Genomic DNA, 27,279 nt, shown 5'->3' on the forward strand with positions numbered 1-27,279 from the left:
TCCGTTTAACGCCAGTTATGTTATCAGATACAAAGTCCACCCTGCGTTTCCAATTTCATTGCAAACCAATATTTTGCACGTTTTTGCCAGCCTACCAAGGGGTATTCTGATAATGTATAGGCTGGGTTCCAGCAAACTGTGACATTGGGGGTGAGGAAGATACAGTAGACTTCTGAGAACTGGATAGATAGATTGATATAGTTCATTGAGATTTTAATAGCTTGTCAATCTAGTGAACGTTTAGCACCGTTTAAAATTAAACTAACCTATCTTTTCATTTTAGGCCATATTCATTATCATTATAGGAGCTTGACAACGGCGTTTTAGAATTTTGAGTTTTTTAGAGTTTCATTAGCTGTGTGTTTTGCACTCTTAAGTACAATAAACGATTCTTCAAACAACCGCTCATCTTGGAGTTATTATTTTAAATTAAAATTTACAGCCAGCAATGTAATTCAATGTCTCACAACACACCTTTATAAGGGAATGAGGCTAATTGAGTACCCATCTCTTCATTTTCCGGAGAGGGTGTCTCTTGATACATTGGTCATTTGGTGTGGTAATAAATAAAAAAAATTGATGATTGAAAAATCTTTTTAACTTTGAACTTTATAAAATTTGTTTCAAATATGTGAATGGCAAAACGCAATGTCCCGCCCATGTTGTCTACGAGAAACAACTTTGTTACAAAACTACAATGTCCCGCTGGCGTTTTTTAACAAAAAAAAATCACGTTTTTGTGCTTAAGGTAAACTACACTCTGTGATTCAACTGTTAAGAGGTTGGTCTAAAATGATAAAGCAATTTGCCTTGCTCCGCGTCGAAAAGGTAAAGCAATAGAAGAAGACAGCTACACTACAATTTGCCGGACACAGGAGTGAAAACATTGCCGTGTACTGCCTCATTCCTCTCATTTAACAATTGTCTCAACTGCGACTAAAATCAGTGCAAAAGAAACTAATGTAAGTACCGTTAATGAGGCAGGCGACCCTCTATTAAAAACAAAACTTATCCGACTAAGATTCATAGCTGTTTTAAGCTTTGACCGACTTTCAATTTTTTTCTGTGAAACCGGTACTTGGGGTAATGGTTACATGGGATCCTCATCCTCTTTATTACTTTCCCCGTCGTGAATTAACTTGTTACATAGTTCAACATTCCCTTCTATCCTCGGCCTCCGACAAAGAGAAAACATGAGATTGTTTGAAATGCCCTGGTCCGTGTTTTTATCTCGGTGGGGTAACACTAATATGGGTGTCTCTCCAACTGCGTGGAAAAACATCCGAAAGAATAGGTGTCGCCATCTATTTTGTCGATCATTAGAACTTACTCTAGCAGTCATTGTGTCGCCCCCTATCGTTCGGAAGGAAAAGAGAAAATATTTGCTGGCTTAAATAGAGGTTCGAAGCGATAAAAGAATTTAAGGTCATTAGTCTGATTTACGTTGTATTATAAGCAAATGGGTCTCGATCAGTTCAACTCGAACGCTGAACACAAACAAAAAAAATCCCTTCTTATTGCCTTTAAAACAGTGGTCATCTTCGATAGATAACCACGCGTCTTCCACATACCGGTATGCGCGCATATGAAAATTTACCTAAAATTATAATGTCGACCTTTCTTGGGGGGAATACACTTTATATTAACCTCAGATGTGCGAGGGTTATAATGCCTTAAAATCCGACGAATTGGCGAGGAATAGCAAATAATGTACCGAAATGTAAATTACAACTGACATGGCTCTGAAGCAAAATGGGAGGGTGCCGGGGTGGATGCAGGCTTATTTGAACGGGGGTGGGGGTGGGGGTGGGTCTTTTTTTTCTAGGAAATACAGCTCGCGGAAACCAAACTATTACTCCCTTGGCGTGGATTTACGGACCCGCTTTGGAGGGCAAACGGTGCCATTGGTTATGGATTAGTACTGTGATTCACCTTGGCACCCTTGTCACAAATACCTGTGACAACCAAGCAGTAAATGATACACCCCACTCAACCAGTAACTAACACGGTGTAAGCACAAACACTTTCCACAGGCTACAGGGGTCGCCGTTGTATTCTCTTACAAAACTGAAGTAAAGTCTTTTCATCAGACTAAATAGACTAAGGCTTCGTTCACATGCAATGTCTATTTTCTATTTTCTATTTTCTATTTTCGGTATGTCTTATGATCACGGTCTGTGCACTGAATATCCCGCGGCGTAATTACTGGCAGCGCGAGCCAGTTACTATAAGTTACTATAAGTAACTGGCTCGCGCTGCCAGTAATTACGCCGCGGGATATTCAGTGCACAGACCGTGATCATAAGACATACCGAAAATAGAAAATAGAAAATAGAAAATAGACATTGCATGTGAACGAAGCCTAAATCGCCCTGTGTAGACAGAGAGTAACAAAACACCAAGCACATTGTACCACTGACTTTATGTAACGTAAAATTAGGTCAAGAAAACTCTGCACATACTGTACGTTGAAACCTGAACTACAATAAGCTCCATCTCCAGGTAGGTTATGTCTGCATAATAAAACGTAAACGTTATTATTTTAGCGGTTAAAATAATATTTTATGATCGAGCGCTCAAAAAAATCTTTTATGATTGACGTGATCGACCCTGGAGAAAAATCGTTCGACATGAATGGGATTGCAACAGGTGTGACATTGTATTGTTAACAAACCTCGCACAAACTGAACTTCTAGAAAGAGGAGTGCACATGTACGGAATTAGGACAACAGATTAAGAAGTTAACAAGCTGCTAGTCTTGGATGTTATGTAAAAGGTAAGTGTAAGTGCAGTGAAAATGGGCTCACATACACACACGTATTTCAATAATTGAGGGTCACTTTATTGTGCCAATCACCCGCAATGGCAGAGTCTGATATTGATTCAATTGTCCCCATAAAAAAAAAAAAAAAAAAAAAAAAAAAAAAAAAAAAAAAAAAAAAAAAAAAACAGCTCTCCGAGCCAACGGTCAACGTATGATTCCCCATGCCAGCGTTTATAAAACACCAAGTAGACACATCTCCTCCCCTCCAACACACAAACGTTTTTGGAAGAAACTCCTTTATGGGGTGGGGTGTTCTTGATAATGAGTTAGCCTTTATATTCCACCACGACCATAAGATGTCCCTTACTTTTCCTATATAAGTGTAAGTGCCACAGAAACCACATTAAATATTTGCTTGTACTCCTGCCCTGTAAGACTTCATAAGCAACTCGCCTCACACAGCATCTATGTAGTTAAGTAACATCGGGCTGCATGTATGTCGTTTCAGGTTTGGTGGTCTTGTAATGAATGGCAAAAAGAGGGCGTTTCACAGGTGGACATATCTGTGCATACATGTAATTGTAACTTCTACAGTCATTGAGGTATCGAAAGGTAAGAAGAAGGAACTATGTAAATCTACACTTACTGCAGCAAACGTGCTTTGTTTTAGATATCAGGAAATACCTATCGTATAATCATTACAAATTGATTTTTACTCACACCACGCTTCCACATGCTTTTGTTTCAAGCACATTATATTATTCGCTCAATAGCCCTCGTCGCGGCAAAAAAGGTCAACTGTTTAAGAACAAGAACCCCTCTTGAAATTTAAGTTAAATAGACTGCAATTCAAGGGCTAATGTACGCTAATAAAAAATACATGTCATTCTCATGCTCAGGGTTCCAAACCTGTGCAGCTTTGATTATATTTGTGCTGGTTTCTCGTCAAGTTACTTTGTCTGCTCTCTTGTCCGTGCTATATGAGTTATATGATGATCCAATTAAAAAAATAAAATAAAATAAACAGGCACCTTTGTCACAAATATACATTTACAGTGTAGTACATAATTTCCATTCTAATTTACTATAAATTCTGATTGGCAGCAGTACATTATAGTAAACCGAGAAGAGGCAAGTGTCCGAACCTGTTAGGCGTGCAACGGGGCTTGCGAACATCCCGTTATATTGTCTTACGCAAAGACAAACATGGTTATATACTTTGCGTAAAATACATTATACACAATTGTTCAATACATTATCTTATTTAAATGATATATAATTGTTATCAAGGTAATGTCCACAATATATTGTTTGATATAAACTAATATCAAAGTTACAATTAATGAAAATTAGGTATGAAAGCCGAATCAAGATTTTACTTCCTTGTTTAAAAAATGAAAACAGCTGCCATCGGTGATCAAGTAACCTCACCTAGTGCAACCGGCCAAGGTCAAAGCGACTGATCTCGATCAAAAGAATCACTCCACTTAGGAATGTGTGAAAATAGTATTGACTTTTGCTTTTGTTGTCTCGCGATGTAGAAACCCCAGCACCTTTATGTTCTTTCATACTCATTATTTACTTCCTTCCAGTTGGTTCCCGCGCCGCTTTCTATCTATTTTTCTTTCTACCTCCAGCGACCTTCTCCCGTTTATACATCACATTCCTCTGTATAAGTATAATAAGAACATGTCAATCAAGTCAGTAACGCTAAAGTGCGCTGCCCGCTCCTTACTCACTCACGGCTCATCTGTTAAAAAAACTTTTTGACCACTGGTCCATAATCCAATGGCAAATATACGCCCCTAGAAAAAAAGTGTCACCACTAATGCAATTATGTTCATTGCTATAAGGGTATCCATAGTTTTAATTTTACATTACAACCGATCATCATGTAAATTGGGCATGAGATTGGAAAACAAGTGGCTGAAGTTCGCCCCTTTACCAGAAACGCTCTAAACAATAGTTTCATTACTTCCTGGGCCAACATAGCCCCCAGAAGATTAGTGAACCGTTATCAGGCTATGCCAAGAAGGATGGTGGCCATATTGACACCACGTGGATATCTTAGAGAATATTAATATGCGTTATGCAAAATGGTGCAGTACTTTTTAAACCCTTCTGTGCATGTATATTACGTGAGTTTTCCTTATGTTTACCAGGTGACGCCTGTCTTGACCCAGGACGTCCAGCAGATGGGGTTCAGATCGCCACCAGTTATCAGCAAGGCTCTCTGGTCTCCTTTACCTGTCTCCGTGGGGGGTATGAGCCCAGGCCCGAGTTCCCGCTCATGTGTATTATGGTGGGAGGCAAACCGCAGTGGAATGCATCTGTTCCTATCTGTGAAGGTCAGTTGATGTCGTCGTAATTCTATATATATCTCTCAAAATTAGGAAAGAAAAATATCTCATCTTACATGCCGTCGAAAAATTTTCCTCAACTTGGGCTTCACTCTCGTGAACTTCCAACTAAAAATGACCAGGCAGATTCACGTCGTACACCATTCGACGTCATATGACGCACACTTCTGGCACAATCTTATCTCCTCCGGTACCTTTCATTGTAGGGCCAGGAAGAGGTTCAGATCAGCATGGCGAAAACTGATATACAATGTGCAACACAGGAGCTTGCATAACTTATCTTATTTTTGATATACATTTTAAGCTACCTGTATACATTATTGAGAAATAAGCATTTTCTTATCAGAAATAAAACAAGCATTATGGTTAATGTTGATCTGATTGTATCTATTTTTTTAAAGACGTGGAATCACCCCAGTTAGTGAACTGTCCTCCAGAGGTGTTATATGTGAACAAATACTACACAGCAGACATCAGTTCACCAGCAGCCACCGACAACTCCGGCATGGCCACCGTCACCGTCAGTCCTGCCACCTTCCTGCCAAATCTGACCCTGACCGAGCCCGTCATTGTCACCTATACCGCCACGGACCCAACAGGAAACACAGTATCTTGTATGGTGGAGATAAGAATTAGAAGTAAGTATATACCAATTGCCAGTTTATAGTTAAAAGAATTATGTTACGTTGGTTTGAAAACGGTTGTTGGTTTTTTTACAGCAGCAGGCATATCCATGATCAAGTTGAGTTTTATAAAGCTGAATGTCTTATTGGAGGTGTTCAAAACCTGACCGTTTGAACAAATATTGATCTAAGTTGTAAATCACAGCTCTTATCTTTTTTCATATGAAATTGAAAGGCTCTGTGGTGGCAGTGTCTGTTACTTATGCTACACACAGAATCAAACACAAAGGTTATCACTGCCTCTTTGACAAAGAGTCTTTAAAGGGATTCAGTTTTGGTGTGTGTTTTGATCGCTATTTTGAAGAATTTAAAAATGACAAATCTATCAAACTTCTACCGGTAACTGTATGGTATTACCATCAAACTTCTGATATGACAAATTGTCGTGCATGCATTTCAGCACATATGCTCCCGGATGATACACCCCCCAGAGTTACCTGCCCCGACCCTGTGATAGTGTACATAGAGAATAACACAGTGCCCAAGTCAGTCCAGTTCACGGGGGCGGTGGCCAGTGCTGGGACAACAGTGACATATGAACCCTCAGAAATGACCTATAATGCCTCGGACATAGACAACCTGCAGACCCCTGTAGTGGTGACAGCCAGGAATATGATAAACAATACTGCTCAGTGTAGATTTCATGTGGCGGTCAAAGGTTGGTGGATATATATTATGAACTTTAATCATACATGTAATTACATTCTATTTTTGTTCTATATACGGGTAGTCAATCACATGTTTTATCTTTCTTCAATTGTCTTTTTCTCTTTCTCTGTATTGTGTTTTGTGTGCTGTGTCATTTTAGAATGACTGATTTAGCATGATAGTCGATATAGCATACATTCCGATCTTAGCAATAAAACCATTGATCTTCTGTTCTTTGACCAATATATGCCGTCCATGATAATGAAAACAGTAATATTTCAGCTGCTAACTGCACACTATGGGCTCTGCCTGCCCCAGCCAATGGTCGGAAGAGATGCACTATGTCATCAGGAGGTGGTTTTACCTGTATATTAACATGTGACAATGGATATGCCTTTGAACATGCCTCTGGAAACCTCACTTATACCTGTGATGGCAACGAAGACTGGGTGCCTGGCAAATACGTGCCAGATTGTGTTGGTATGTATGAGACAGTCTGCCTTCAATTTGTCCTCCTTTTATTTTTTTTTCTCTCAGCGATTGTATCTCTTTGGAGATTCAACATGGACTTATGTACTGTACAGAAAATGGGATGAAAAGGAAAATATTTTATATGTTCGTCTTGAACAAATGCATTTTTAACTGATGAAAGTATATGGACTTGACTTGACTGCAGATGTTGACATTTTGATCCATTGTTATTGTTCACATGCAAAAAGGTGAAGTAAACACTTGTTCCTGTTATTAGTCACTAATTGACAGTAAGCTTACCTTTTAATTTTTTATGAACATTTTTACTGGTTTCCTGGCTTTATGTTGAAAGGTTTATCATATTGTGTATAAATGTCAGCGACGATAAACAAGTAGAATATAGACTTATAAATGAATAAAAATACAAAGAAAACAGGCAACAAAAACGTTTTCAGTGGTAATTTTAATTCAATCAAGAAACACATTCCAAAAGTATATTTTACTGATATATTCCAGCCACAAGCAAGGCTCTCTTTACCTTTTCCTTACAACAGACATATGATGCAGCCGGGGGAGAGCTTAATGACGTTTGTATCCAAGACTACACATCGCATTTTAACAGTGAAATCGGGGCGGTTACTGATGCATTCGAGATTAGTTTCAATAGATTTTATGTACCAGGGGCTAATATGACAGCTATAGTGCGCGACACAGCCATGGGGATACTGAGCGCCAGTCAGGTACATTTACTTTATGCAATTGATGCCATTTTCACTTCTTTATAATACTGAAATGATGAAATGGTATTAGAATGTAATGATGCATTAAGATGAAAACTTAATCTGAATATTTCATTTTAACTGAATACAGATCACTCAATATTTGTATTACTGTCATAAAGATTTGTTCACATATTATACGTATTACGTTTTATATAGGTGGAGCTTAATATGACCTTCGTCTTTACTCCGAGAAACATTTCAGACTCTGAATACCTCAACATGCACATATTTGTCTCAACAATATTTAATACTGGAGGAAACCAAGTAAAACCTGTGAAACAGCTGACGGGACGAAGCGGTTGTGCCACCGTGACAGCCAAGTTAGGCACTGTTCGAGACAGGTTCATTGACTACATATGTCCCAGCAATAGCAAAGTTAGATACCAAACTGATAACAACATTTGCTGTAAGTTTCAATGATTGTGATATTTTCAGTCAACATATTATTTTGAAATGGACATTCAACAGTGGTCTCCTATTATGTAGCTTGTTCTACAAAAAGTGAACTTTTGAGTCACGTTTGTGACTCATATTTTGTTGACATTTTTATTTACATATATTTTTATATTTTTTATCACTGTTGATTTTTTATGTATACGATGGTTCTACAAGCAGAGAAAATATAGGGCAAATCAGACTTCTGAAGAATGTTGAACCATATTTTTGCGTCACTTGGTAAACTCTAATATCCACTTTTTTGGAATTATCCCCTTCCATGATGTCTGCAAAAATTTGGTTAAGCGAATAACGAAAAAAGAAAGAAAAGCAGGGAATATGAAGTTTGGACTTTTATTTCTGAAATCTCTAATAAAAGTAATGAATCTAGAGATAACTGTTACATGTAATTAAACTAGGGGTACCACAGAAGTAATATCTTAGTGTTATATAATTAATTATTATACATAATTAATTACTGGCTCTGAATGGAACATCATCGTGCAATTTTGTCTTATCTCTCAGGGCACTCATCTGTGGAATTAAGAGGCCAAATTAAGGGAAGATTAATACCTTTTTATTTACATTTCATTTTCTTTCAGTGGAATGTCCATCAGGTCAGTACAGGTCACGTGATAGGTGTCACCTGTGTCCACTGGGGACGTACCAGGACATTCAGGGTCAGACTGAGTGTACGCCGTGTCCAGCAAGTACCTGGACGTACAGTATGGGCAGCAATAATATAGATGACTGCAGGGGTGAGTGGAGCACAGGGTTTGGGAATATTTTATAGGAGGACTTTTTAAGGCAAAGTACTAAAGTAGAGGTAGGTAGGGTACAGGGACGACTGATCCTGTACATAAATGTAAGAACGTAATATATACGAACAAAACTGTGAGCAAAAATCTAATATACTGGTACATGTATGTTTTTTATCCTGTTTAAGACTAGAAATATATTTTGCACTATAACACTTAATGGTGCATAAAAAATATTAATTCGCAGCAATAATAATCTGATTATGCTTCAGCATTCCATTTATACCTGTTCAAACAAAAGCTAAATTTTATATGTAAAGCTATGAAACTATTTTCACACTCATTTTTATAATGAAACTGTTTTGGCATAATAAAAACACTTGACTAATTTTGTATTTTTACATTTGGAAATTAATATGAACAACAGATATAAATTGTTTTACATTTTGTAAGTTCACATCACCTTGATAAGGAACCAGGCATTCTAGACACACACACATATTTGTTTAAGCATTTTCGATGTTTGCAGCAACTTGTTTTGCCGGTTTCGTGTCTGCCACTGGTCTGCCGCCGTGTTTGGAGTGCCCTGTAAACTCTAACTCTGTCAACAGCACCTACTGTGAGCAGTGCCCTGAAGTGAATGCCACAAACGGCACTGGGAAGGACAGCATCACAGACTGTGAAGGTGAGAAAACAAAAACATTTAGAATTGCAGTTATTAAGAAATATTACCATTTGTTTTATTTTATAATAATATGTATAAGTGTATTACATTGGAGACTTACGTTTTACTAGCAAGCTTATATATATCATTTAAAAACAGTATTACAATTGTATTTCAAAAAAACATAATTTCACCATTTAAAATGTAATTCAAAATTCAGCAGTGCCTTCGATTTATTTCCATTTAAATTCGCTTTAAAAGCTGTAGTTGTTATACTGTGATTCCCTCAATCTAGAATACAGAAAAATTGACTGTTATGCAAACGTACAAGGAAAAGTACGTTGGTTTGAACACGGTTGTTGATTTGTTACTGCGACCGACCTATCCATGATCAAATTGAGTTAAATAAGCCCCATGTCTTACTGAAGGTGTTTAAAACTTGACTGATTAAACAAAAATCGATCTAGGTTGTAATGAAGCTTTTTTTCTTTCATATGAGACTGAATGGCTGAGCGATGGTAGTCGCAAGTGCTTGGCCTACACATAGAATCAAACACAAAAGTTACCACTGGCTCTTTGACAAAGATTCTTTTAAGGGTTTCGGTTTAGGTGTATGTGTTGATCACCATGAAATACATGCTTGCGTTTGTTGAACATTTCTTTCTTTTTCTTTTGAATAATTTAAAAATGACAAATCTGTCAAACTAACTGTTTGGCATCATCGTCGATTTTCTGATATTACGAATGGTCGTGCATGTATTGCAGCACACGTGCTCCCGGATGATACACCCCCCAGAGTCACCTGCCCCGACCCTGTGATAGTGTACATAGAGAATAACACAGTGCCCAAGTCAGTCCAGTTCACGGGGGCGGTGGCCAGTGCTGGGGCCACGGTGACCTATGAACCCGCAGAAATGACTTATAATGCCTCGGACATAGACAGCCTGCTGTCCCCTGTAGTGGTGACGGCCAGAGATATGATGAACAATATTGACCAGTGTAGATTTCATGTGGCCGTCAAAGGTTGGTGGATATGTATTATGAAACTTAATCATACATGTAATTGAATCCTTCTTTTGTCCAGCTGTTCAATCCCATATTGCTTCTATCTTCTTTCTCTTTATCTCTCTTTATCCCTCTGTACCAGTGTTTGTGTTTTGTGTGCTTGGTCTTTGTGGAAGGACTGATTGAGCCTTTCAATATTGGCATATGTACCGATTTCAAAAAAAAAAAAAAAAAGAAAAAACATCGTTCTTCTGACAGGTGTTTGACCAATATTTGCCATCCATGATAATAAAAACAGTACCATTTCAGCTGCTAACTGCACACTATGGGCTCTGCCTGCCCCAGCAAATGGTCAGAAGAGATGCACTATGTCACCAGGAGGTGGTTTTACCTGTTTAATGGTTTGTAACACTGGTTATGCCTTTGAACATACCTCTGGAAATCTCAGATATACCTGTGATGGCAACAAAGACTGGGTACCTGGCAAATATGTGCCAGATTGTGCTGGTATGTTTGAGGCAGCCTGCCTTCAATTTTTTCGAGTGTTAAGAATCCCTCTGTGGATTCAATTTGGACTTTCATACTGCACAGAAGATATGATAAACGTGGTAGTCTTTCATTTGTTCTCCTTGAACAAATTCATTGTTTTTTAACAAATGGAAGTAAAGTAAATAAACCTCTATTGGCTGGAAATGTTGACAATTTCATCCATTGTTATTGTTTACATGCAAAAGGTATATGCACTTGTTTCTATTATAAATGCATATACCTTTGTATACATGTATCTAACTGACAGTACGATTACCTTGAAATTTTGTGGAATTTTTTTCATGGTGAAAGATTTATCATATTGTGTCTAAATGTCAACGACGATAAACCAGTGAAAATTAAAATTTATATGTGAATAAAATTCAGAGAAAACAGGAAATCAAAAATATTATTATCATAGTCGTTTTTAGCGATACATTTAAATTCAATTCGGAAATATATCCCAAACTTATTTTTTGCTCTTCCAGCCACGAGCAAAGCACTTTTTACATTTTCCTTGCAACAAACATACGAGACAGACGGGGGAGGACCGGAGCTTAATGATGTTTGTATTCAAGATTACGGGAAACATTTTAACAGTGAAATCGGGGCAATTACTGATGCCTTGGAGGTTTCTTTGGGAAGAATTTATGTACGAGGGGCTAATATGACAGCCTTAGTCCGAGACACATCCTTGTGGATACTGAGTCCCACACAGGTTCATGTATTTAACACCTTATTGTTATTTTCACCTCTTTACAATACCAACATTATGCCATAGTTATCGTATTAGAATATTATAAAGCATTCAGATGAAGCGAAATATGAAAAATGCAAAATTTAACTGAATACAGATCACTCAGTGTTGTATTTCTTTTAACAAGATTTATTCACGTATCTTACATACTACGTTTTATTTAGGTGGACGTTTATATGACCTTCGCCTTTACCCCGAGAACCATTTCAGACTCCGACTACCACACAATGGTACAATTTGTCTTAACACGCTTTAATGAAGGAGAAAACGCAGTACTTCCTGTGAAGCAGCTGACCGGAAGACCTGAATGTCCTACAGTGACGGCCCAGTTAGGCTCTGTTCAAGAGAGACCCATAGCCTACATATGTCCCAGCAACAGCAAAATTAGATACCAAACTGATAATAACATTTGCTGTGAGTTTCAATGATTGTGATATTTTCAGTCAACATATTATTTTGAAATGGACATTCAACAGTGGGCTCCCTTTATGTAGCTAATTCTACTGGAGTCTAAGTGGACATTTGAGTCGCATTTATGACTCATGTTTTGTTGATATTTACATATTTGTTTATATAACTTTTTATCACTGTTGATTTTTTATGTAAAGGAGGGATCTACAAGGAGAGAAAATATTGGGCAAATCAGACTTATGAAAAAATGTTTTGAACCAAATATTTGCGTCACTTACTTCACTTCCACTAATTGTTGAATTATCCCCTCCCATTTGCTTCCCGAAACAAATAAAGGAAAGATGAATATCTTACATATTTCATTTTCTTTCAGTGGAGTGTCCATCAGGCCAGTACAGGTCAGGTGGAAGGTGTTACCGTTGTCCACTAGGGACGTACCAGGACATGCATGGCCAGACCAGGTGTATGTCGTGTCCAGCAGGTACCTGGACATACAGCATAGGCAGCAATAAGATAGAGGACTGCAGGGGTAAGTGGAGCACAGGGTCTGGGGATCTGAGAGTAGGCACAAGATATATGTGTTGCCTTTTTAAAGCAAGGTACACTAATGTTGGGGTAAGTTGGACACAGACATCCTGTACAAAACAGATAGTTTGCTTTACATTTCGTAATTTCACATCACCTAGGTAAGAAACCGGTCGTCTATGCCAAAAGCATATATGTTTTGATTAATTGCTCAATTTCAATGTTTGCAGCAACTTGTTTTGCCGGTTTCGTATCTGCCACTGGTCTGCCGCCGTGTTTGGAGTGCCCTGTGAACTCCTACTCTGTGAACATCACCTACTGTGAGCAGTGTTCTGATGGGAGTATCACCCTCGGCACGGGGAAGGGCAGCGTCACTGACTGTAAAAGTGAGGAAAAAGAGCTTTTAAACATTTGGAATGGCTGTTCTTTAGAAATTTGAGACTGACGTTTTGTAATATATATATATAAAAGCTTTCTTTGCTTTTATATATATTACCTCGGTCTAAAATACAGAGAAATTGACAGTGATGCAAAAGTACAAGAAAATCAATGTGAATAAATTGAATTCATTAATACAGAAACTTTACTATTTCTACAATTTGTCACTCTTTCTCTGTATTCAGATGAATGTCCTCTTGGCCAGTATTCGTTTGATGGGTTCTACCCCTGCCAGGCCTGTCCCCAAGGGTTCTACCAGGACACCAAACAGAGCCTGTCCTGTCAGGAGTGTCCAGCTAATACCACCACTCTGATGACCGCGGCCACTCACTTGGACAACTGTACAGATATTGGTAAGCTGCCCTACAGCAGGAATACACCTGAGTTACTCGGTGTCATATTTAATGAATATATCTACCAGCCAATCATCTGGACAAATACACTGATATTGGTGAGGCGAATTGAGAGATTTCTGCTTTCTTTACGTTGCCAACAACGTCTGTTGATCTTCATTGAAAACATTAACTAGCAGTTGGTGGATTTATTCTTTCATTTAATATGTATTTTATTTATATTTGTTCGGCATTCTGTTCAGTTGTAAAGTTAATTAAAGTCAAAGATACTATTGCCTTTGCTTTCATCAATATATTAGAAGAAACAATACTTAATACTTACCGTTTTTGAAACCGAAGCAATATCGTAAAGTCAGTCCGATCCATTCTTGCAATACCTTTATTACAAATGTATTTGTTTTCGACTATTTCAGTATGTTCCCTCAGTTCATGTTCCAATATTGGAACCTGCTATCCTCACGGCCACACTTACTATTGCATGTGTCCGGCAGGTAAGACTTGGGCACTGGCCAATAACACATAAAAAGCTCTTCAAGACATTCCGTCTTGTCTGTTGTTAACCTTTATGACCGTTTCAAAACAGGTAGTTGGGATACACGCCTTATCATTGACAAAAATCCATATTTACCTATAACAATGTTTGAAATATGTTTGAAAGTTTGATTGCTTTTTACGACAGAAGAACCTTTAAAGAAGCTTAGTGAACAGTAAATTGGTAAATCTTGGTAAATATTATTAGCTTGGCTGGCCTCTAAGGTTTGAAATACGGTTGTTGATATTTTCAATTCATAGAGAGCTTTGATGACTTGTCTTGTTGAACTGTGTAGTGCTGTTCTATTCAGGTTACACAGGCCGAAACTGTGAGATAATGACCAACCATTGTGACTCTATACCGTGTTACTATGGCGCCCTGTGCACACCTGTTGTGAATGGATTCACCTGTGACTGTACCACGGCCCACAAGGCAGGACAAACTAGTTAGTGGTTCCACTAGATCTTGATATATTGCCCAAATAGTATTGATTCTGTAGTTAACTTTTTATGCATAGTATCCAGACAAAGGCAGAAGACTATATGTGTAACATTTCCGAAACGTTCCCAGTGCTTCTAATACTGTTAGACATCTAAAGGCTGATACTTCAACCCTTCTGCCGTATTTGCCTTACTCATATCACTTTACATAATAATTTAACAACAAAGACTTTTTAAATGATGATTCTTTTAATACATTTGTTCACTTTAAAGTATTAGCTTATACACCCTCTTTCTCGGCATTCCCAGCATATAGTGGTCTGAGATGTGAGCATGAAGCAAATCAGTGCAGTAACAGCACTGGGTTTCCAATCCACGACTGCAAATATGGCGGCATGTGTCAGGACTTGGAGGCAGGCTACAACTGCCTGTGTTTACCAAATGGAAATTTCACCGGAGACAGGTAAGTTTGTACAAATTTCTTGTTATCAAAAAACATGCACGCGCGCACACTCATACACGCACACATTCACATACACACATGGAAACAAAAACACAGCGGAAGGTCCATAGTTTTGCAAAGGAAGCAAGATTTAACATTAACTTAATGGACACTTTTCGAGTACATTAAGCATTCATTTGTAGTGAACCAGTATTAACGCCCTTTTCTCTTGTGCGCTCAAATTTATTGGGATAACACGTGTGAAACATATGGCAAATACTTTTCAAAATGGCAATTAAATAAAGCACATGGATGTAATCTTTTAAGATGCGAGACAACCAGAAAAGTTTGCCGAGAAAATCCCTGTCGTAACGGAGCTGCTTGTATTCCTGTTGGAGCCAATGGCATTGAGCGGGACTGCATTTGTCAGGCGGAATATACTGGTCAAGACTGTGAAACAAGGATTACGGGTTAGCTTTGAATGAATACAACCTTCTAATTGTTGTTGTTCTAATTAGTGACACAAATTCAACCAGAATTGCACTAATAAAATGAACTCATAAAATAAACTTTTGTACTTTTCAATCATTGCCCATGAATTTTGGTAAAAAGTGCATCAGCATAAAGTGTGTGTGTGTGTGTGTGTGTGTATGTGTATGTGTGTGCATGCTTGCATGCGCGCGTGTGTTGTAATGTGTATTCCAGTCGAGATGCAAAAACAGATAAATTTGCAAACTAAATAGGCAATCTGATAGTTTGGCTTACTTAGCAAGGTAGACAGATACTGATAAGTAAATATTTTCATCTGTATTTTTTACATGTATTTATTTTAACTCCCTATAGGGTCTATTTTCATTGATCCATTGGATCCATTGTCAATTAACGTAAATTTTTGCAGTGTCCAACACGGATGTCCCTGTGGGTACAATAGCGGCTGTCACAGTTTCTGCACTTCTTCTAGTTATTTCTTCTGTGGTCATAGCTGTATTCGTCAGACGAAAGAGATGTAGAAAAAATACAGGTATATTATTTACTTAACTTGGACTTTAATCATTGGAACTAAAAAAAGGCCAAACGTTATTGTAATTATTTTAGATAACAATCGGAAATTTCAGTTTGTTCAACATTGTTTTGAGATTTTACTGTTTACGTCATAACTTGAACAGTAATGGAAACGACACAAAATATTTGACAATTCACATTAAAAGAACATATGGAAAACTATATAAAACTAAGTAATCATCTCTTATGTGGCGTGATATTTCAGATAAAAGGCAAAAAGAAGATGGTGAAACTAAAATGACTGAAGAACTCATGCAGGTAGTTGAGATTGGTGTTTAAATCAATTACAGTAAAGAATCTCAAATAACAGACACAATTAGTTTAAGTTATTCAATCAAGCTATTTTAAGTAAATATTAAATCGATATATATATATATATATATATATATATATATATATATATATATATATATATATATGGTTACTACTTAATATGGAATATTTTTTTTGGCGAGTAAATTTTCTACAAAATATTTATTTTCTCTCTAACTACTTTACATCCAAATCTGAGGTGTCACTCCCTGAGTAGCCAGGTGTGTTACCTAATTACCACACAACTCTCGAAACAATTGATGCATGCAGTTGCATGTTCTGTGATCAGAAATGTGAGGGAGGGTCTTTTCGGCAATTTCTGCCCTTGTATAAAAACTCATGGGTTTGGCCAATCTTTGGAGTGTATTTAGATAAGCAACAAAGGGATCGCTCTGAAACTTGACAGGTACCTTAGAGAAGATATGGTTCAACAGCTAAGCAACGCAGCTTGCTATGGGAATGTTGCTCTCAGAGAAAAAGACCAGAAACTGACAACCATTGCCAGGCAATGCAACATTTATCAGGAACTGTTAGTAAAGTCCTCCAAAGAAATGCTACAACAGGAGCACCTACTCCAATACCTCGTCCAGGCTGTCAGCGTATCACACCAAGAAGACAGGATCGCCTTCTCCTTAGAGTGCGCCGTGCTGGTCGTACAAATAACCAGTGTCCTCAGAAAAGAGTGGCAGAATGTCATTCAAACGCCCGTTACAAGGTCCCTCGTGAACAAGAGTTTATTGCAAGCCAGTTATTTTGCACGAAGACCAGTACTGAAACCACTGTTAACAGCAGGCCATATACAGCGTAGTCTGCAATGGGCTGGGGACTACGTGTGTTTGCAGCTAAACCACTGGAATCACGTTGTTTTCGGTGATGAGTCCAGATAGGGAGTTTTTGGGGTTGACGGTCGAATCCGTGTCCGCCGACGTGTACGAGAGGCATAAAAGGATGATTGTGCACTGCCTAAGGTGGAAGCAGGGGGTGGTAACGTCTCTGTTTGGGGAGCATATTATGTCGGTGTCCAGAACCAGTTGTTTTTTCTAGGAGGCAACCTCAACTAGGGTTCCTACATAGACATTCTACAGCAAACAATGCTTCGATTTGTAAGAGTCATCTTCAGGAACAAGTTTGTGTACCATGACGACTGCGCAACCCCACATCGAGCTCGCAGAATCGCTGTTTTTCTTCGAAACCAATGGGTTCAGCAACTGCCCTGGCCTGCAAACTCCCCAGATATGAACCCAATTGAAAATCTGTGGGCGGAAGTAACTCACAGAATTAATAGCTATGGTTATCGGTCGGTAAATAGTGATGAACTGCGACAGGCAAATATCACTGCGTGGAATGATATCCCCATCCAAACTCTAAAAAAACTTGTCACAGGGTATGCCATGTAGGATGAGGGCGCTGCATGCGGCTGCTGGAGGTCATACCCGCTATTGATGACTTTTCATGATTTACTGTAATGAGTTCTTTGACTGTGTAACATATCACTGTCCGGAGGTTATAATTTTCTTTAATATCTTAGCTCAAAATTGATACTGGCATCAAACTGTTGATATGGTTTTCCGGGGGTGTTCTTTTCTTTTGAATGTTATCTTATGTCACATTTGATATTATTGACCAAAATATCTCACAATAGAAGACTTAATATTTTTATAACTCAATGACATACTTTTTTATGAATCAAGCCAAAAAACTTTAATCAACACTCAAAAATAACAATGATAAAAAATATTCCATATTAGGTAGTAACCCTGTATATATATATATAAGTAAATCTTGCTCCTTTTTTCCTTACAGATGCCACCCCCCAATGTAAACTCATACGAAATACCTCCGCAGATTAATAATGGTGCATCAGTGTACAGATCCTTACACGAGGAAAATGAAGAGGTAATTAATAACTTGATAAACTGCAAGCTTTTTCAAGGCGAGGAATAAATAGATTTTAAAATTTTAAAATAATAATTAAATAATCTTAATGATATTTGTATGTTAAAGCAGTAACACAAACGAATCTCTTATAACATACGCATGGTAGTTTATGGGGAATTATTAGATCGAGTTATTTTAATAAGGATTGAATCGGCATAAACAAAGACTTGCTCCAATTTTTTACAGATGCCACCTGCCAATGTAGATTCATACGAAATACCTCTGCAGATGAAGAATGGCACTTCAATATCCAGATCGTTAGACGGGAAAATTGAAATGGTATGACATATGAACCTTTCCGTTTATTGTTATAAAAAGTCATGAAAAGTCATTAGTTGATAAAATGAAACATTTTTCAAGGCGATGGAATAATTGGTTTAATTACTTAATTTATATTTTGAAGGCCAATGATGTTCCGATGTACCTTGAGCACTGCATGAAAAATCAGCTTTTATAAATCTTGAAAGGCGATCAAAAGGCCTCCTTTTATTCACCTTCTCACACCTTTCCTAGACCTTTCGTTTTTTTAGGAAAGGTGTAAAAGACGATCTTTTGAATGACTTTTGTATAAGTGAAAAGGTATACAAATGGCCCACTTTTCTTCACCTTTTCTCTACACAAAAGTTTAACTTTCATAAACCTTTTGCTGCAAAAAGACGATCTTTTGCTTGAAGAAAAGGTATTCTCAAGTTCATCATTCATCAACTTTTTGCATGCTAAAAGGCATATGAATGACCCACTTTTCTCTACCTTTTCCTGCTAAAAAGTCCAACTTTCAGATGCCTTTTGTGCAACTTTTCAGATACAAAAGATAACCTTTTAAAACCTTTTTATTTAAGAAAAGACTGCATTTTTCCTTCTTTTGTTACGTATTTTAATGTAATATTTATTGCGGCGATTTAATAATATATTGATAAACAGAACAACACATGGTATAAATTTTAATAATTTATTCCATTATAACATTTTTGTGCTGGTTGCGCTTGTCTTTTGAAAGTTTTTGATAATCCAAGGAAATTTGATTTTTTGTTTTGATAATCCAAGAAAGGCCCAGGAAATGTTCTCTAAATGTACTTTCAGCCAGATCCACTAGTCCTACTATATATGCGTAACTTCCCGCTCTCCTGGGAGTAGTTTTCCTGGAATCGTCTGTTAAGTGAACACTTTGCCTGCCCAAATCTTTGCCTTTTGCCTCCTGAAAAATAGGATGCATGTAATGATAAATGCTGTTTTGGATAACAGTTCATTTTAATGCTAATCAAATATGATAAAAACAATGGCAACTTTTATGATGTTAGAAGTATTTTCAAACTATGGACTTAAAGCCATCAAATGGCTTAAAAGAGAGATTTTACAAGGTTTAAACGTGATTCTATAATAGTACCTCCTTCCTTCTTTTCCATATTTTTTGTTTCAGCTCATCCAGTCCTTTTGCTTGTTTTAGAACATCCTCCTACTTTTCAGATCTGTAGTATCTTTAAATGGCACCTGGTAAATAAATTATAAGAGTGAATTATTTGAATGTAATATCATGCAAAAAGTTTTCAATTAGGGAAATATGAATAATGAAATAGCTACAAGTAATGATGAAAATATGCATTCATGATTACTGCTAGGCAACTTGATTGGGCCTTGTACAGAACTTATATAAGCTCCTGTATTACATACCCCATTCTTCTCTTCCAATTTTTTTTTTTTTTTGCCTTAGTCCATCCACTTTGTTTGTTTGTTTTATGTGCTGTTCAGACAGCCTGTCTTTTAATAGCATCTGGAAAGGAAATAGATATCTTAAGATAGTGAATTATTTTAGTGTAATATCATACAAACAGTTTTCATTAATGAAAATATGAATGCTGAAATAACTACATGCAATGATGAAGATATTAATGATTACTGCTTAGGGTTCATACAGCAACATAAAAGCAAATTGAATGACTTCTGAGGCTCTAAATCAATAACTTTACAAAAACTCAATGCGCCTTACTGTCATTTTAAGTTTGCATAGAAAAGAGGTGCATCATTCACACAAACTTTGTATTTTAATGATAAAGAAACATGAGAAAAAAATTGACAGATTAAAAAGGGCATTCCCCCAGCATGTCTACATTCAGGTTAAAAACAAGGTTTGAAATAATCATTCGACAAATTTCTAACTGATCAAATCCCAGAATTTTTTAGGGAAAAATGATAAATACAAGCCCTTTGTAAGGCTAATAACAATTTCAAGTACTTTTAATGTCATAAACAGACTGAATACATGTACAAGGGGCAATATATACTAGATTCAAGCACTTAAAGTGCTGTATGAACCCTGCGAGTGAACCAGTGCATTGATTATATAACCCTGCCTGGAATTTAGGTCAAGGAATGTAGGTCGACTCTATGGGATTAATACAGGCCAGTTATATACATGTACAGAATCTTTACTTGTACGCATGGCCGTACTTTGACGTAAACTTTTTGCAGTGTTCTAATAAATAGGACAGAGTGTTTGATTAACAATTGTTTCACGATCGTGATAATCTTTTTTCAGCACGGTCTGTTCTTCGTGCATAAAACCCATCTTGGGCGTCCGTGACACGGTTGTTTGTTCCCTTATTATGATTGATTCAAATGTTATATTAGACCTACCTGATGCATTTACTCATTCTCTTCATCCTCATCAGTTAAATTATCGCCGCAACAAATGCCATCTTGCAAAGAAGTCGACCATAATCAATACGGTGGCTTGGAAATTATATACTGTGACTGGCCGACACAGACTTACAGTCCGCGCATTTTCAACCGCCTGGCGTTGCGCATGCGCAGATAGTATGTAATGGGATATCTTTCGCGCCGATTCTCTAGCATTGACCTATAACGCAGTATTAATGGCAGAAAAGCTCGCACGGCAACCTTTTACTTCGTGTTTTACTCAAGACTAAAACAGCAAGAGTCAATAATATAGATCACTAAACACGGGGCAGACGGTCATCGTTTTACAAGGTAGGTGATATAGTGATTTCAGTAATGTTCGCACAGTGTATGTTAACACAAATTATAGCAAAGCATGCTTCTGGGATTAAAGCGGGAATCTTTCTCGACGCACTGCATGTTGCAGGGTAATTTAGCCGTCTCTCGAGAAAGGATCGAGTTATACTGAGTTTCATTGGGCTTGGCTTTTGTCTGTTCTAACGTTTGACCTGTTACTCACTGTGGATTTTGGAAATATACTGTATGTGCACGTCCACGATACGGGGTAACAACAAGGGGTTGTCATTTTTAAAAGTGTTAGAATATTCCCATGTGTTGGATTACAAGGGGGTGCTTTAATGTGAAAGGGGATGGATTCGACTTAGACCCCATTTCCAGAGATTAGATCGATCTACTTTAGATCTACCTAACTCTCTGGGGGTTTACGCTAAATAGCTGTCAGCCGAGTGGACACGAAAGTTAATTACCCCCTTACAGCTTGTAGTAGGCGGGACGGACATTTAAGCCGGATTATCTGACAGTAATCTAGTGAGACTCCCCGCGGGGATAGATCGATCTAAAAGGTCTGGGAATACAGCCTTATACAACCGAAAATGACACTATTTAAAACAGCTGCACATTATAGAAAAGAATTAAGTTCTCAGAAAAATATTGTCAAGTGTTTTTGTCATGTCTCTATTATTCAGTATGTCTTTTCTTTTATAAAGGAATTGGGCGTCACAAGGATGAAAAAGCAGTGCCTGTCGTCACAAGAAAAGAGATGAACATCTAAAAGAAGGCTGCATTCCTGTTATACATGAATTCCCAGTCTGCAGCTACAATAGAAATTGTTAACCTACATGTATAACCTCTTTGTGTTTACCTCAGACCCCCTCACCGTCAGATTTATGGAATTAAACATGCTACATGTAAAATGGTAAAGGGGAGACTGACTCGCTCTGAGCAAGAGAATAAGTAAACAGTTATGTATGGTTGATAATTTTCCTCTGATATTAAGATTAACTACAGAAGTGTAAGGAAGATGAATGAAGGATATGCAAACAGTAACAGTCTGTCAGTAATATAACCAGTTCCAATATAAACAAATTCAAATTGCATAGCTGATTACTACCTATCTAACTTCGGTTAAATATTTCCATCATGCCCAGGGCCTTACTATTAGGGATTATGTAAAAGGTAAAACTTGCTCTCTGGAGTCTAAAACACATCACAACAATTTTAGAGTGGTTTTCTCCTTAGAAACGATCCTCTGGTCAGGCAAACTATGGAGAGGTGACCTCTGACATTTACTGTAATTATAATTTTTGACTTGATACAATCAATGCTAATACTGACATAACTGCAAATAACAAAGTTAGTGATGAGAGATCCTATAACCTTTTTTGTCAAGGAGGGGTGGTTTTCTGTTTAGAGACGAGCCTCTAGCCAGGCAAATTATGGAGAGGTGACCTCAAACACTTTTTGGACTTGGTGCAATCAATGCTAAAATCCTGACATTACTGAAAATTACATAGTTAGTGACGAGAGATCCTATTGCCTTTTTTGTCGAGGAGGGGTGGTTTTCTGTTTAGAGACGAGCCTCTAGCCAGGCAAATTATGGAGAGGTGACCTCACACACTATTTTGACTTGGTGCAATCAATGCTAAAATCCTGACATTACTGAAAATTACTAAGTTAGTGACGAGAGATCCTATTGCCTTTTTTGTCGAGGAGGGGTGGTTTTCTGTTTAGAGACGAGCCTCTAGCCAGGCAAATTATGGAGAGGTGACCTCAAACACTATTTTGACTTGGTGCAACCAATGCTATAATCCTGACATAATTAGCTACTGTCCAGAAGCATGGAGATTATTTCCTGTGAAAGTAATTATCTAGGCAAATATGGAGATGTGACCTCTGACATATAATTTTTTATTTGCTGTATTTAAACCCTGACGATATTGGAATAAAAATATAAGTTACTTTCGATTCTGAAAGTTGTTTGTCGTTTAAACCGTCAAAATTATATGTCTACCTCAAGTGAAATTCGGTGAACACTTCTTCCACTGCACTGAATGCTATATATTTATACATAAACTCAGGCCAATGCAAGATTGCATAATTATTTCTCCGAAATGCAATCACCACATTCAATCTATCAGTTAAATACTTTAATCAAAGTGCAAAACATTTCATCATGCAAACAATTTGCAAAAGTATTCGCTTTTTCCATAATGCGCTTAATGTAAGATACGGAATTAAGTCCTGTACATAAAATAAATAGTATACATACAAAAGATCACCACGCATTATTATAAAATTAGTCTTAAGCTTTCAGAAAATAAAAGATAAACAAAATGTGACCTTTCCAGTTAACAAAAGCTGGAATGTAAGGTGGCCTTTCGCACTGTAAAAGGTGATAGTTGAACTTTTGAAAACTGAAAGTTAATGAAAATGTGAATGACGGTCTTTCCGAGAGGTAAAAGTTGATAAAAAGATGACCTTTTACAAATGAAAGGTGAAAGATGACCTTTTCGTCAGGAAAGGATGATGAAAGATGAGGGATCATCTTTCGATAACATTTTGTAGATGAATGAAAGGCGATAAAAGGTGTTTTTTCATGCAGTGGAGGTTCCGATGCTTAACACGGAGATTCCAAGGAAACATGTTAGGGTTCATGTAGAGATAGGCAGTGGGTCCTTTGGACAGGTTTACATGGGAGAAATATATAATTTTTATGGTAAAGGAGAGTGGACAGCAGCCGCAGTAAAGACAGTAAAAGGTACATTATTTCATTTATTCTTACATACCAATAAAGTATCCTATATATGAACGGGTTGGTGATTTATGAATGTCAGAATAAAAGAGATTGAAAATGCGAATAATTTAAGTTGAATGGATAAAAGCATAAAGTATAACTGTTACACAAAATGTACCAACTAAATATGATATGGCGCAAATACTGCATACAGTATGAAAATAATTGCATAGAATTATAAAAATAAAAGAGAAACACCGTCTTAATATATTTGATAAATAATGTATTTTTTTCGACTTTGGATGCGGCCATTGTGCTGTTTTGCTGACCTCAAAAAAGTAATATTGACCGGGGCGGATAAAACATCTTATTCTATGAGAATTATATTATAACACATTTAACAAGACTCACTGTTGTGAAATCTTTAGATCCTCACGATTCAGCCCTTGTCAAAGATTTGAAAGATGAACTAAAAGTGATGCAGACTCTTCGTCCACATCCAAATGTAGTCACTCTATTTGCGTCTTGCACGCGCGATGGAGGTACGTTTTACGTTGATCTATTAATTTATAATCGACATATGAATCTTTCCGTTAATTGTTATAACTTCTCATATTAAACCTACATGTAAATACCGCTGAATGAGGACATGTTTAATGTACTTAAGTAAAATGATATTGTGATTTCTTAATGCATTTTTATTTGATATTCGCAGTGTGTTTATAATATGATATACGTAAGAAACCAACATACAGGATTCAGTGCTCAAACACAAGTTGATGACCCGTATGCGTAATATGTCGCATAATAACTATGCATAATAGGCTCTGATTTGTTATTAAGGTGTACCAATGATTGTCTTGGAATACCTTCCTAACGGAAATCTGCAGACTTTCCTACGAAAGGACCGAGCTCGAAATAAGGCAGTGTATGGCAATTTATATGGCGCCAGTGCTTCACTGACATCACGAGATCTGATGAAGTATGCTTTCGACGTGGCAAATGGGATGGCGTTTCTTTCTTCTATGTCCGTTAGTATACACCTTTAGATTTTTCGGTGAAATGGGTGCACATTAAATTGGATGGTTACTATTTATTTACTGTAATTTATTTGTTTGCACACTCTGCTACATGTACGTGTACAAGTACATATTTAACAACACGCTGCGTTTTTTATCCTGTTTATTAGACACCTTTGCTATGAATGATAGTCCGCTAGGAACTGTATTCAGTTCCACATAACTTTGTGTACGGGGTATAGATCTAGTAACCATGATACTTCCTGTAGTAAATATATAGAACTCTGTTCATTCATATAACATTTTACTTGTCTCAAGGCTGTTGATAAGCTACCGATATTTTAGAAAAGCATGTATCTTTCTTTATTTATATCTGTTAATTAATTATTATCAGATACTGCACAGAGACCTTGCTGCAAGAAATGTATTGGTATCTGACGACAAAAGATGCAAGGTTTCTGACTTTGGTTTTGCTAGGGACGTGATTGAAAGCCACCAGTACGAAATGAAGTCACAGGTATTACCGCTGCTGGCTAGTACTACTGTTTGAAACAGATAAAAAATATCTCAAGCTTCTCTCTTCCTTTTGGAAAAACATAAAAGTTTGGTTAAAGATAAGTGATTAACCGCTACATATTTAAAGTTCCACGTTGTAGATAATAGAGAGCAAAAGCTCATTTGCTGCAAATGGGTGGTAGAAGAGCTTTTGATCTCAAATAATCACTAAGTCTGGGCGTTTAAAAGATTAACTTGGTCACTGTATCTAAACTTATTTTATGCAATATGAATTTGATACGAAAATGGTAAAAATATGTTCACATAACTAAATTATTCTGACCATTCTAAATTCTTTCTAGGGGCGTGTTCCAGTACGATGGATGTCTCCAGAAGCTCTGAATGACCACATATTTACCTCCCAGTCCGATGTCTGGGCGTATGGTGTCTTGTTATGGGAGATTGTCACATTGGGTAAGGCACTACGTGTAATGTTACAGAAATACCAATGTTTTTGTGCAGTATAATGGGAATCATCAAAGATTGTCCAAAGTCTCACAACTTAGATTAAAACTTGGCAAGATTGTGAAGGATTTGGAGGGAAGCGGGTCAGATAGGCCTATAAGGTTAACAAGTGCGGTGAGATTCAAGTTTACAACATAAGGTTGTTGTTTCTTCACTTTTATAGAATGATAGTCAACTGCCCAGTAATACCAATTTGTCGTGCTCTGTGTGTCCCTTTCTGTGTGTGCTTGCTAATTCGGCATTCCTGGTGTTTAGAGTTTCGCCGTTATCGCTAAAATGATAATGTCACCTCCCGTGGATTCTTGCAGATTCTCGCACTTTTTCTTGTCTCGCGGCGCATTGCCTCCATCTTTGTTTATTACTAATCTGTATCTTTTGTGATCCCCTTTGCAAATAATATTCTTAGAACATCATATATTTAGGCTGTATTCCTTACCCCGGTATGTCAGCAAAGCAAGTGATGAGAAAGATAACTAACGGATACCGGATGCCAAGGCCACAACATTGTTCACATGACATGTAAGTATATTTGACAGTATATAGTTTGAAATGATTTCAACATTAATCCATCAGGAAGATAGTGTCGCTTATGGAACGAGCAGGTTTCTGTCCTGTTCTGTTCTTAACAGTGGACTTTGAAAAATGCATTCTGTGTATTTAAGATTGCGAACGTCTTTACAAGCAACACTTTCTGCAATTACTTTGATAACGGTTATGTTGGGTTGGACATATTATACGTCATGGGTTTGATCATTTCAGGTATACTATCATGCTGTCTTGTTGGGAGGAGGCACCGGAGGCAAGACCTTCTTTTAAGGAGTTAACAAATTCATTGAACGAATTGCTGGTTGCAGATTACGACGTCTTGGCCTTTGGAGAGTTTGAAGAAGCATTGTATGATAATGTTGACAAATATGACAGTGACGAAAAGTGTTAAGTGTATTATGAATCAGGAAAGCGAAACCTTGAACAGAATCGTTTCCAAAAATATGCTGAAAATCAGCTTTAACAATGCGTTAACTGACATGACTAATGCGTTGTCCAAAAATTCATGGCGCCCTTCTATCAGGATACATCTGTCCACATGCTATAAATGGTTCAAAGTTGAATTCATGTGGTTACCGAAAATTAATGATATGTGTAGGTTGCTGTTAACTCATTAACTAATTAAATGGAATTAAATTAAATTAACATATATTTTTTTATTTCAATTTATTCTATTCAT

The 27,279-nt window shown here is 37.2% G+C and overlaps 1 protein-coding gene and 2 long non-coding RNA genes across 4 annotated transcripts; 2 read left to right on the top strand and 1 right to left on the bottom strand.

The window, feature by feature from the left end:
- Positions 1-2,468: 2,468 nt before the first annotated feature.
- LOC106161322 (uncharacterized) lies at positions 2,469-27,251 on the top strand. 2 transcript variants are annotated; one of them, XM_086995202.1, is made up of 33 exons: positions 2,478-2,776; positions 3,273-3,376; positions 4,927-5,112; positions 5,526-5,762; positions 6,208-6,465; positions 6,738-6,935; positions 7,443-7,666; positions 7,865-8,114; positions 8,746-8,901; positions 9,431-9,586; positions 10,331-10,588; positions 10,880-11,077; positions 11,587-11,816; positions 12,020-12,269; positions 12,640-12,795; positions 13,022-13,177; positions 13,415-13,582; positions 13,996-14,073; positions 14,425-14,559; positions 14,864-15,017; positions 15,324-15,466; positions 15,895-16,017; positions 16,264-16,316; positions 18,174-18,266; positions 18,495-18,587; positions 18,712-18,735; positions 23,886-24,039; positions 24,444-24,557; positions 24,859-25,046; positions 25,429-25,551; positions 25,892-26,003; positions 26,477-26,573; positions 26,814-27,251. In XM_086995202.1, exons 1-33 carry the CDS (start codon positions 2,763-2,765, stop codon positions 26,989-26,991), a joined length of 5,061 nt encoding a protein of 1,686 aa, XP_086851328.1. In that variant the 5' UTR covers positions 2,478-2,762; the 3' UTR covers positions 26,992-27,251. The 2 variants fall into 2 exon arrangements, 1 of the variants encoding a protein (XP_086851328.1); XR_015331010.1 differs by lacking the exon at positions 26,814-27,251 and having other exon boundaries at positions 2,469-2,776; positions 24,859-24,997; positions 26,477-26,511.
- On the bottom strand, positions 19,244-21,124 carry LOC147759740 (uncharacterized). Its single transcript, XR_015331013.1, has 4 exons — positions 20,940-21,124; positions 19,977-20,076; positions 19,693-19,796; positions 19,244-19,503 (listed from the first exon to the last, which is right to left on the bottom strand). It is a non-coding gene; the product is annotated as an uncharacterized LOC147759740 (long non-coding RNA).
- LOC147759741 (uncharacterized) lies at positions 21,183-23,246 on the top strand. The gene is made up of 2 exons (XR_015331015.1): positions 21,183-21,293; positions 21,989-23,246. It is a non-coding gene; the product is annotated as an uncharacterized LOC147759741 (long non-coding RNA).
- Positions 27,252-27,279: the final 28 nt, after the last annotated feature.

The sequence above is a fragment of the Lingula anatina genome, chromosome 9 (genome assembly GCF_051362555.1).
Source record: "Lingula anatina isolate TDL-2025a chromosome 9, LinAna3.0, whole genome shotgun sequence".
In the NCBI taxonomy this organism is placed as follows: domain Eukaryota; kingdom Metazoa; phylum Brachiopoda; class Lingulata; order Lingulida; family Lingulidae; genus Lingula; species Lingula anatina.

Bases quoted from the DNA above. Each gene is read 5' to 3' on its own strand.
- LOC106161322 (XM_086995202.1), top strand. The intron at 5,763-6,207 runs GTAAGTATATAC...CATGCATTTCAG, and splicing joins GGTGGAGATAAGAATTAGAA to CACATATGCTCCCGGATGAT. The intron at 14,074-14,424 runs GTAAGACTTGGG...TGTTCTATTCAG, and splicing joins CTATTGCATGTGTCCGGCAG to GTTACACAGGCCGAAACTGT.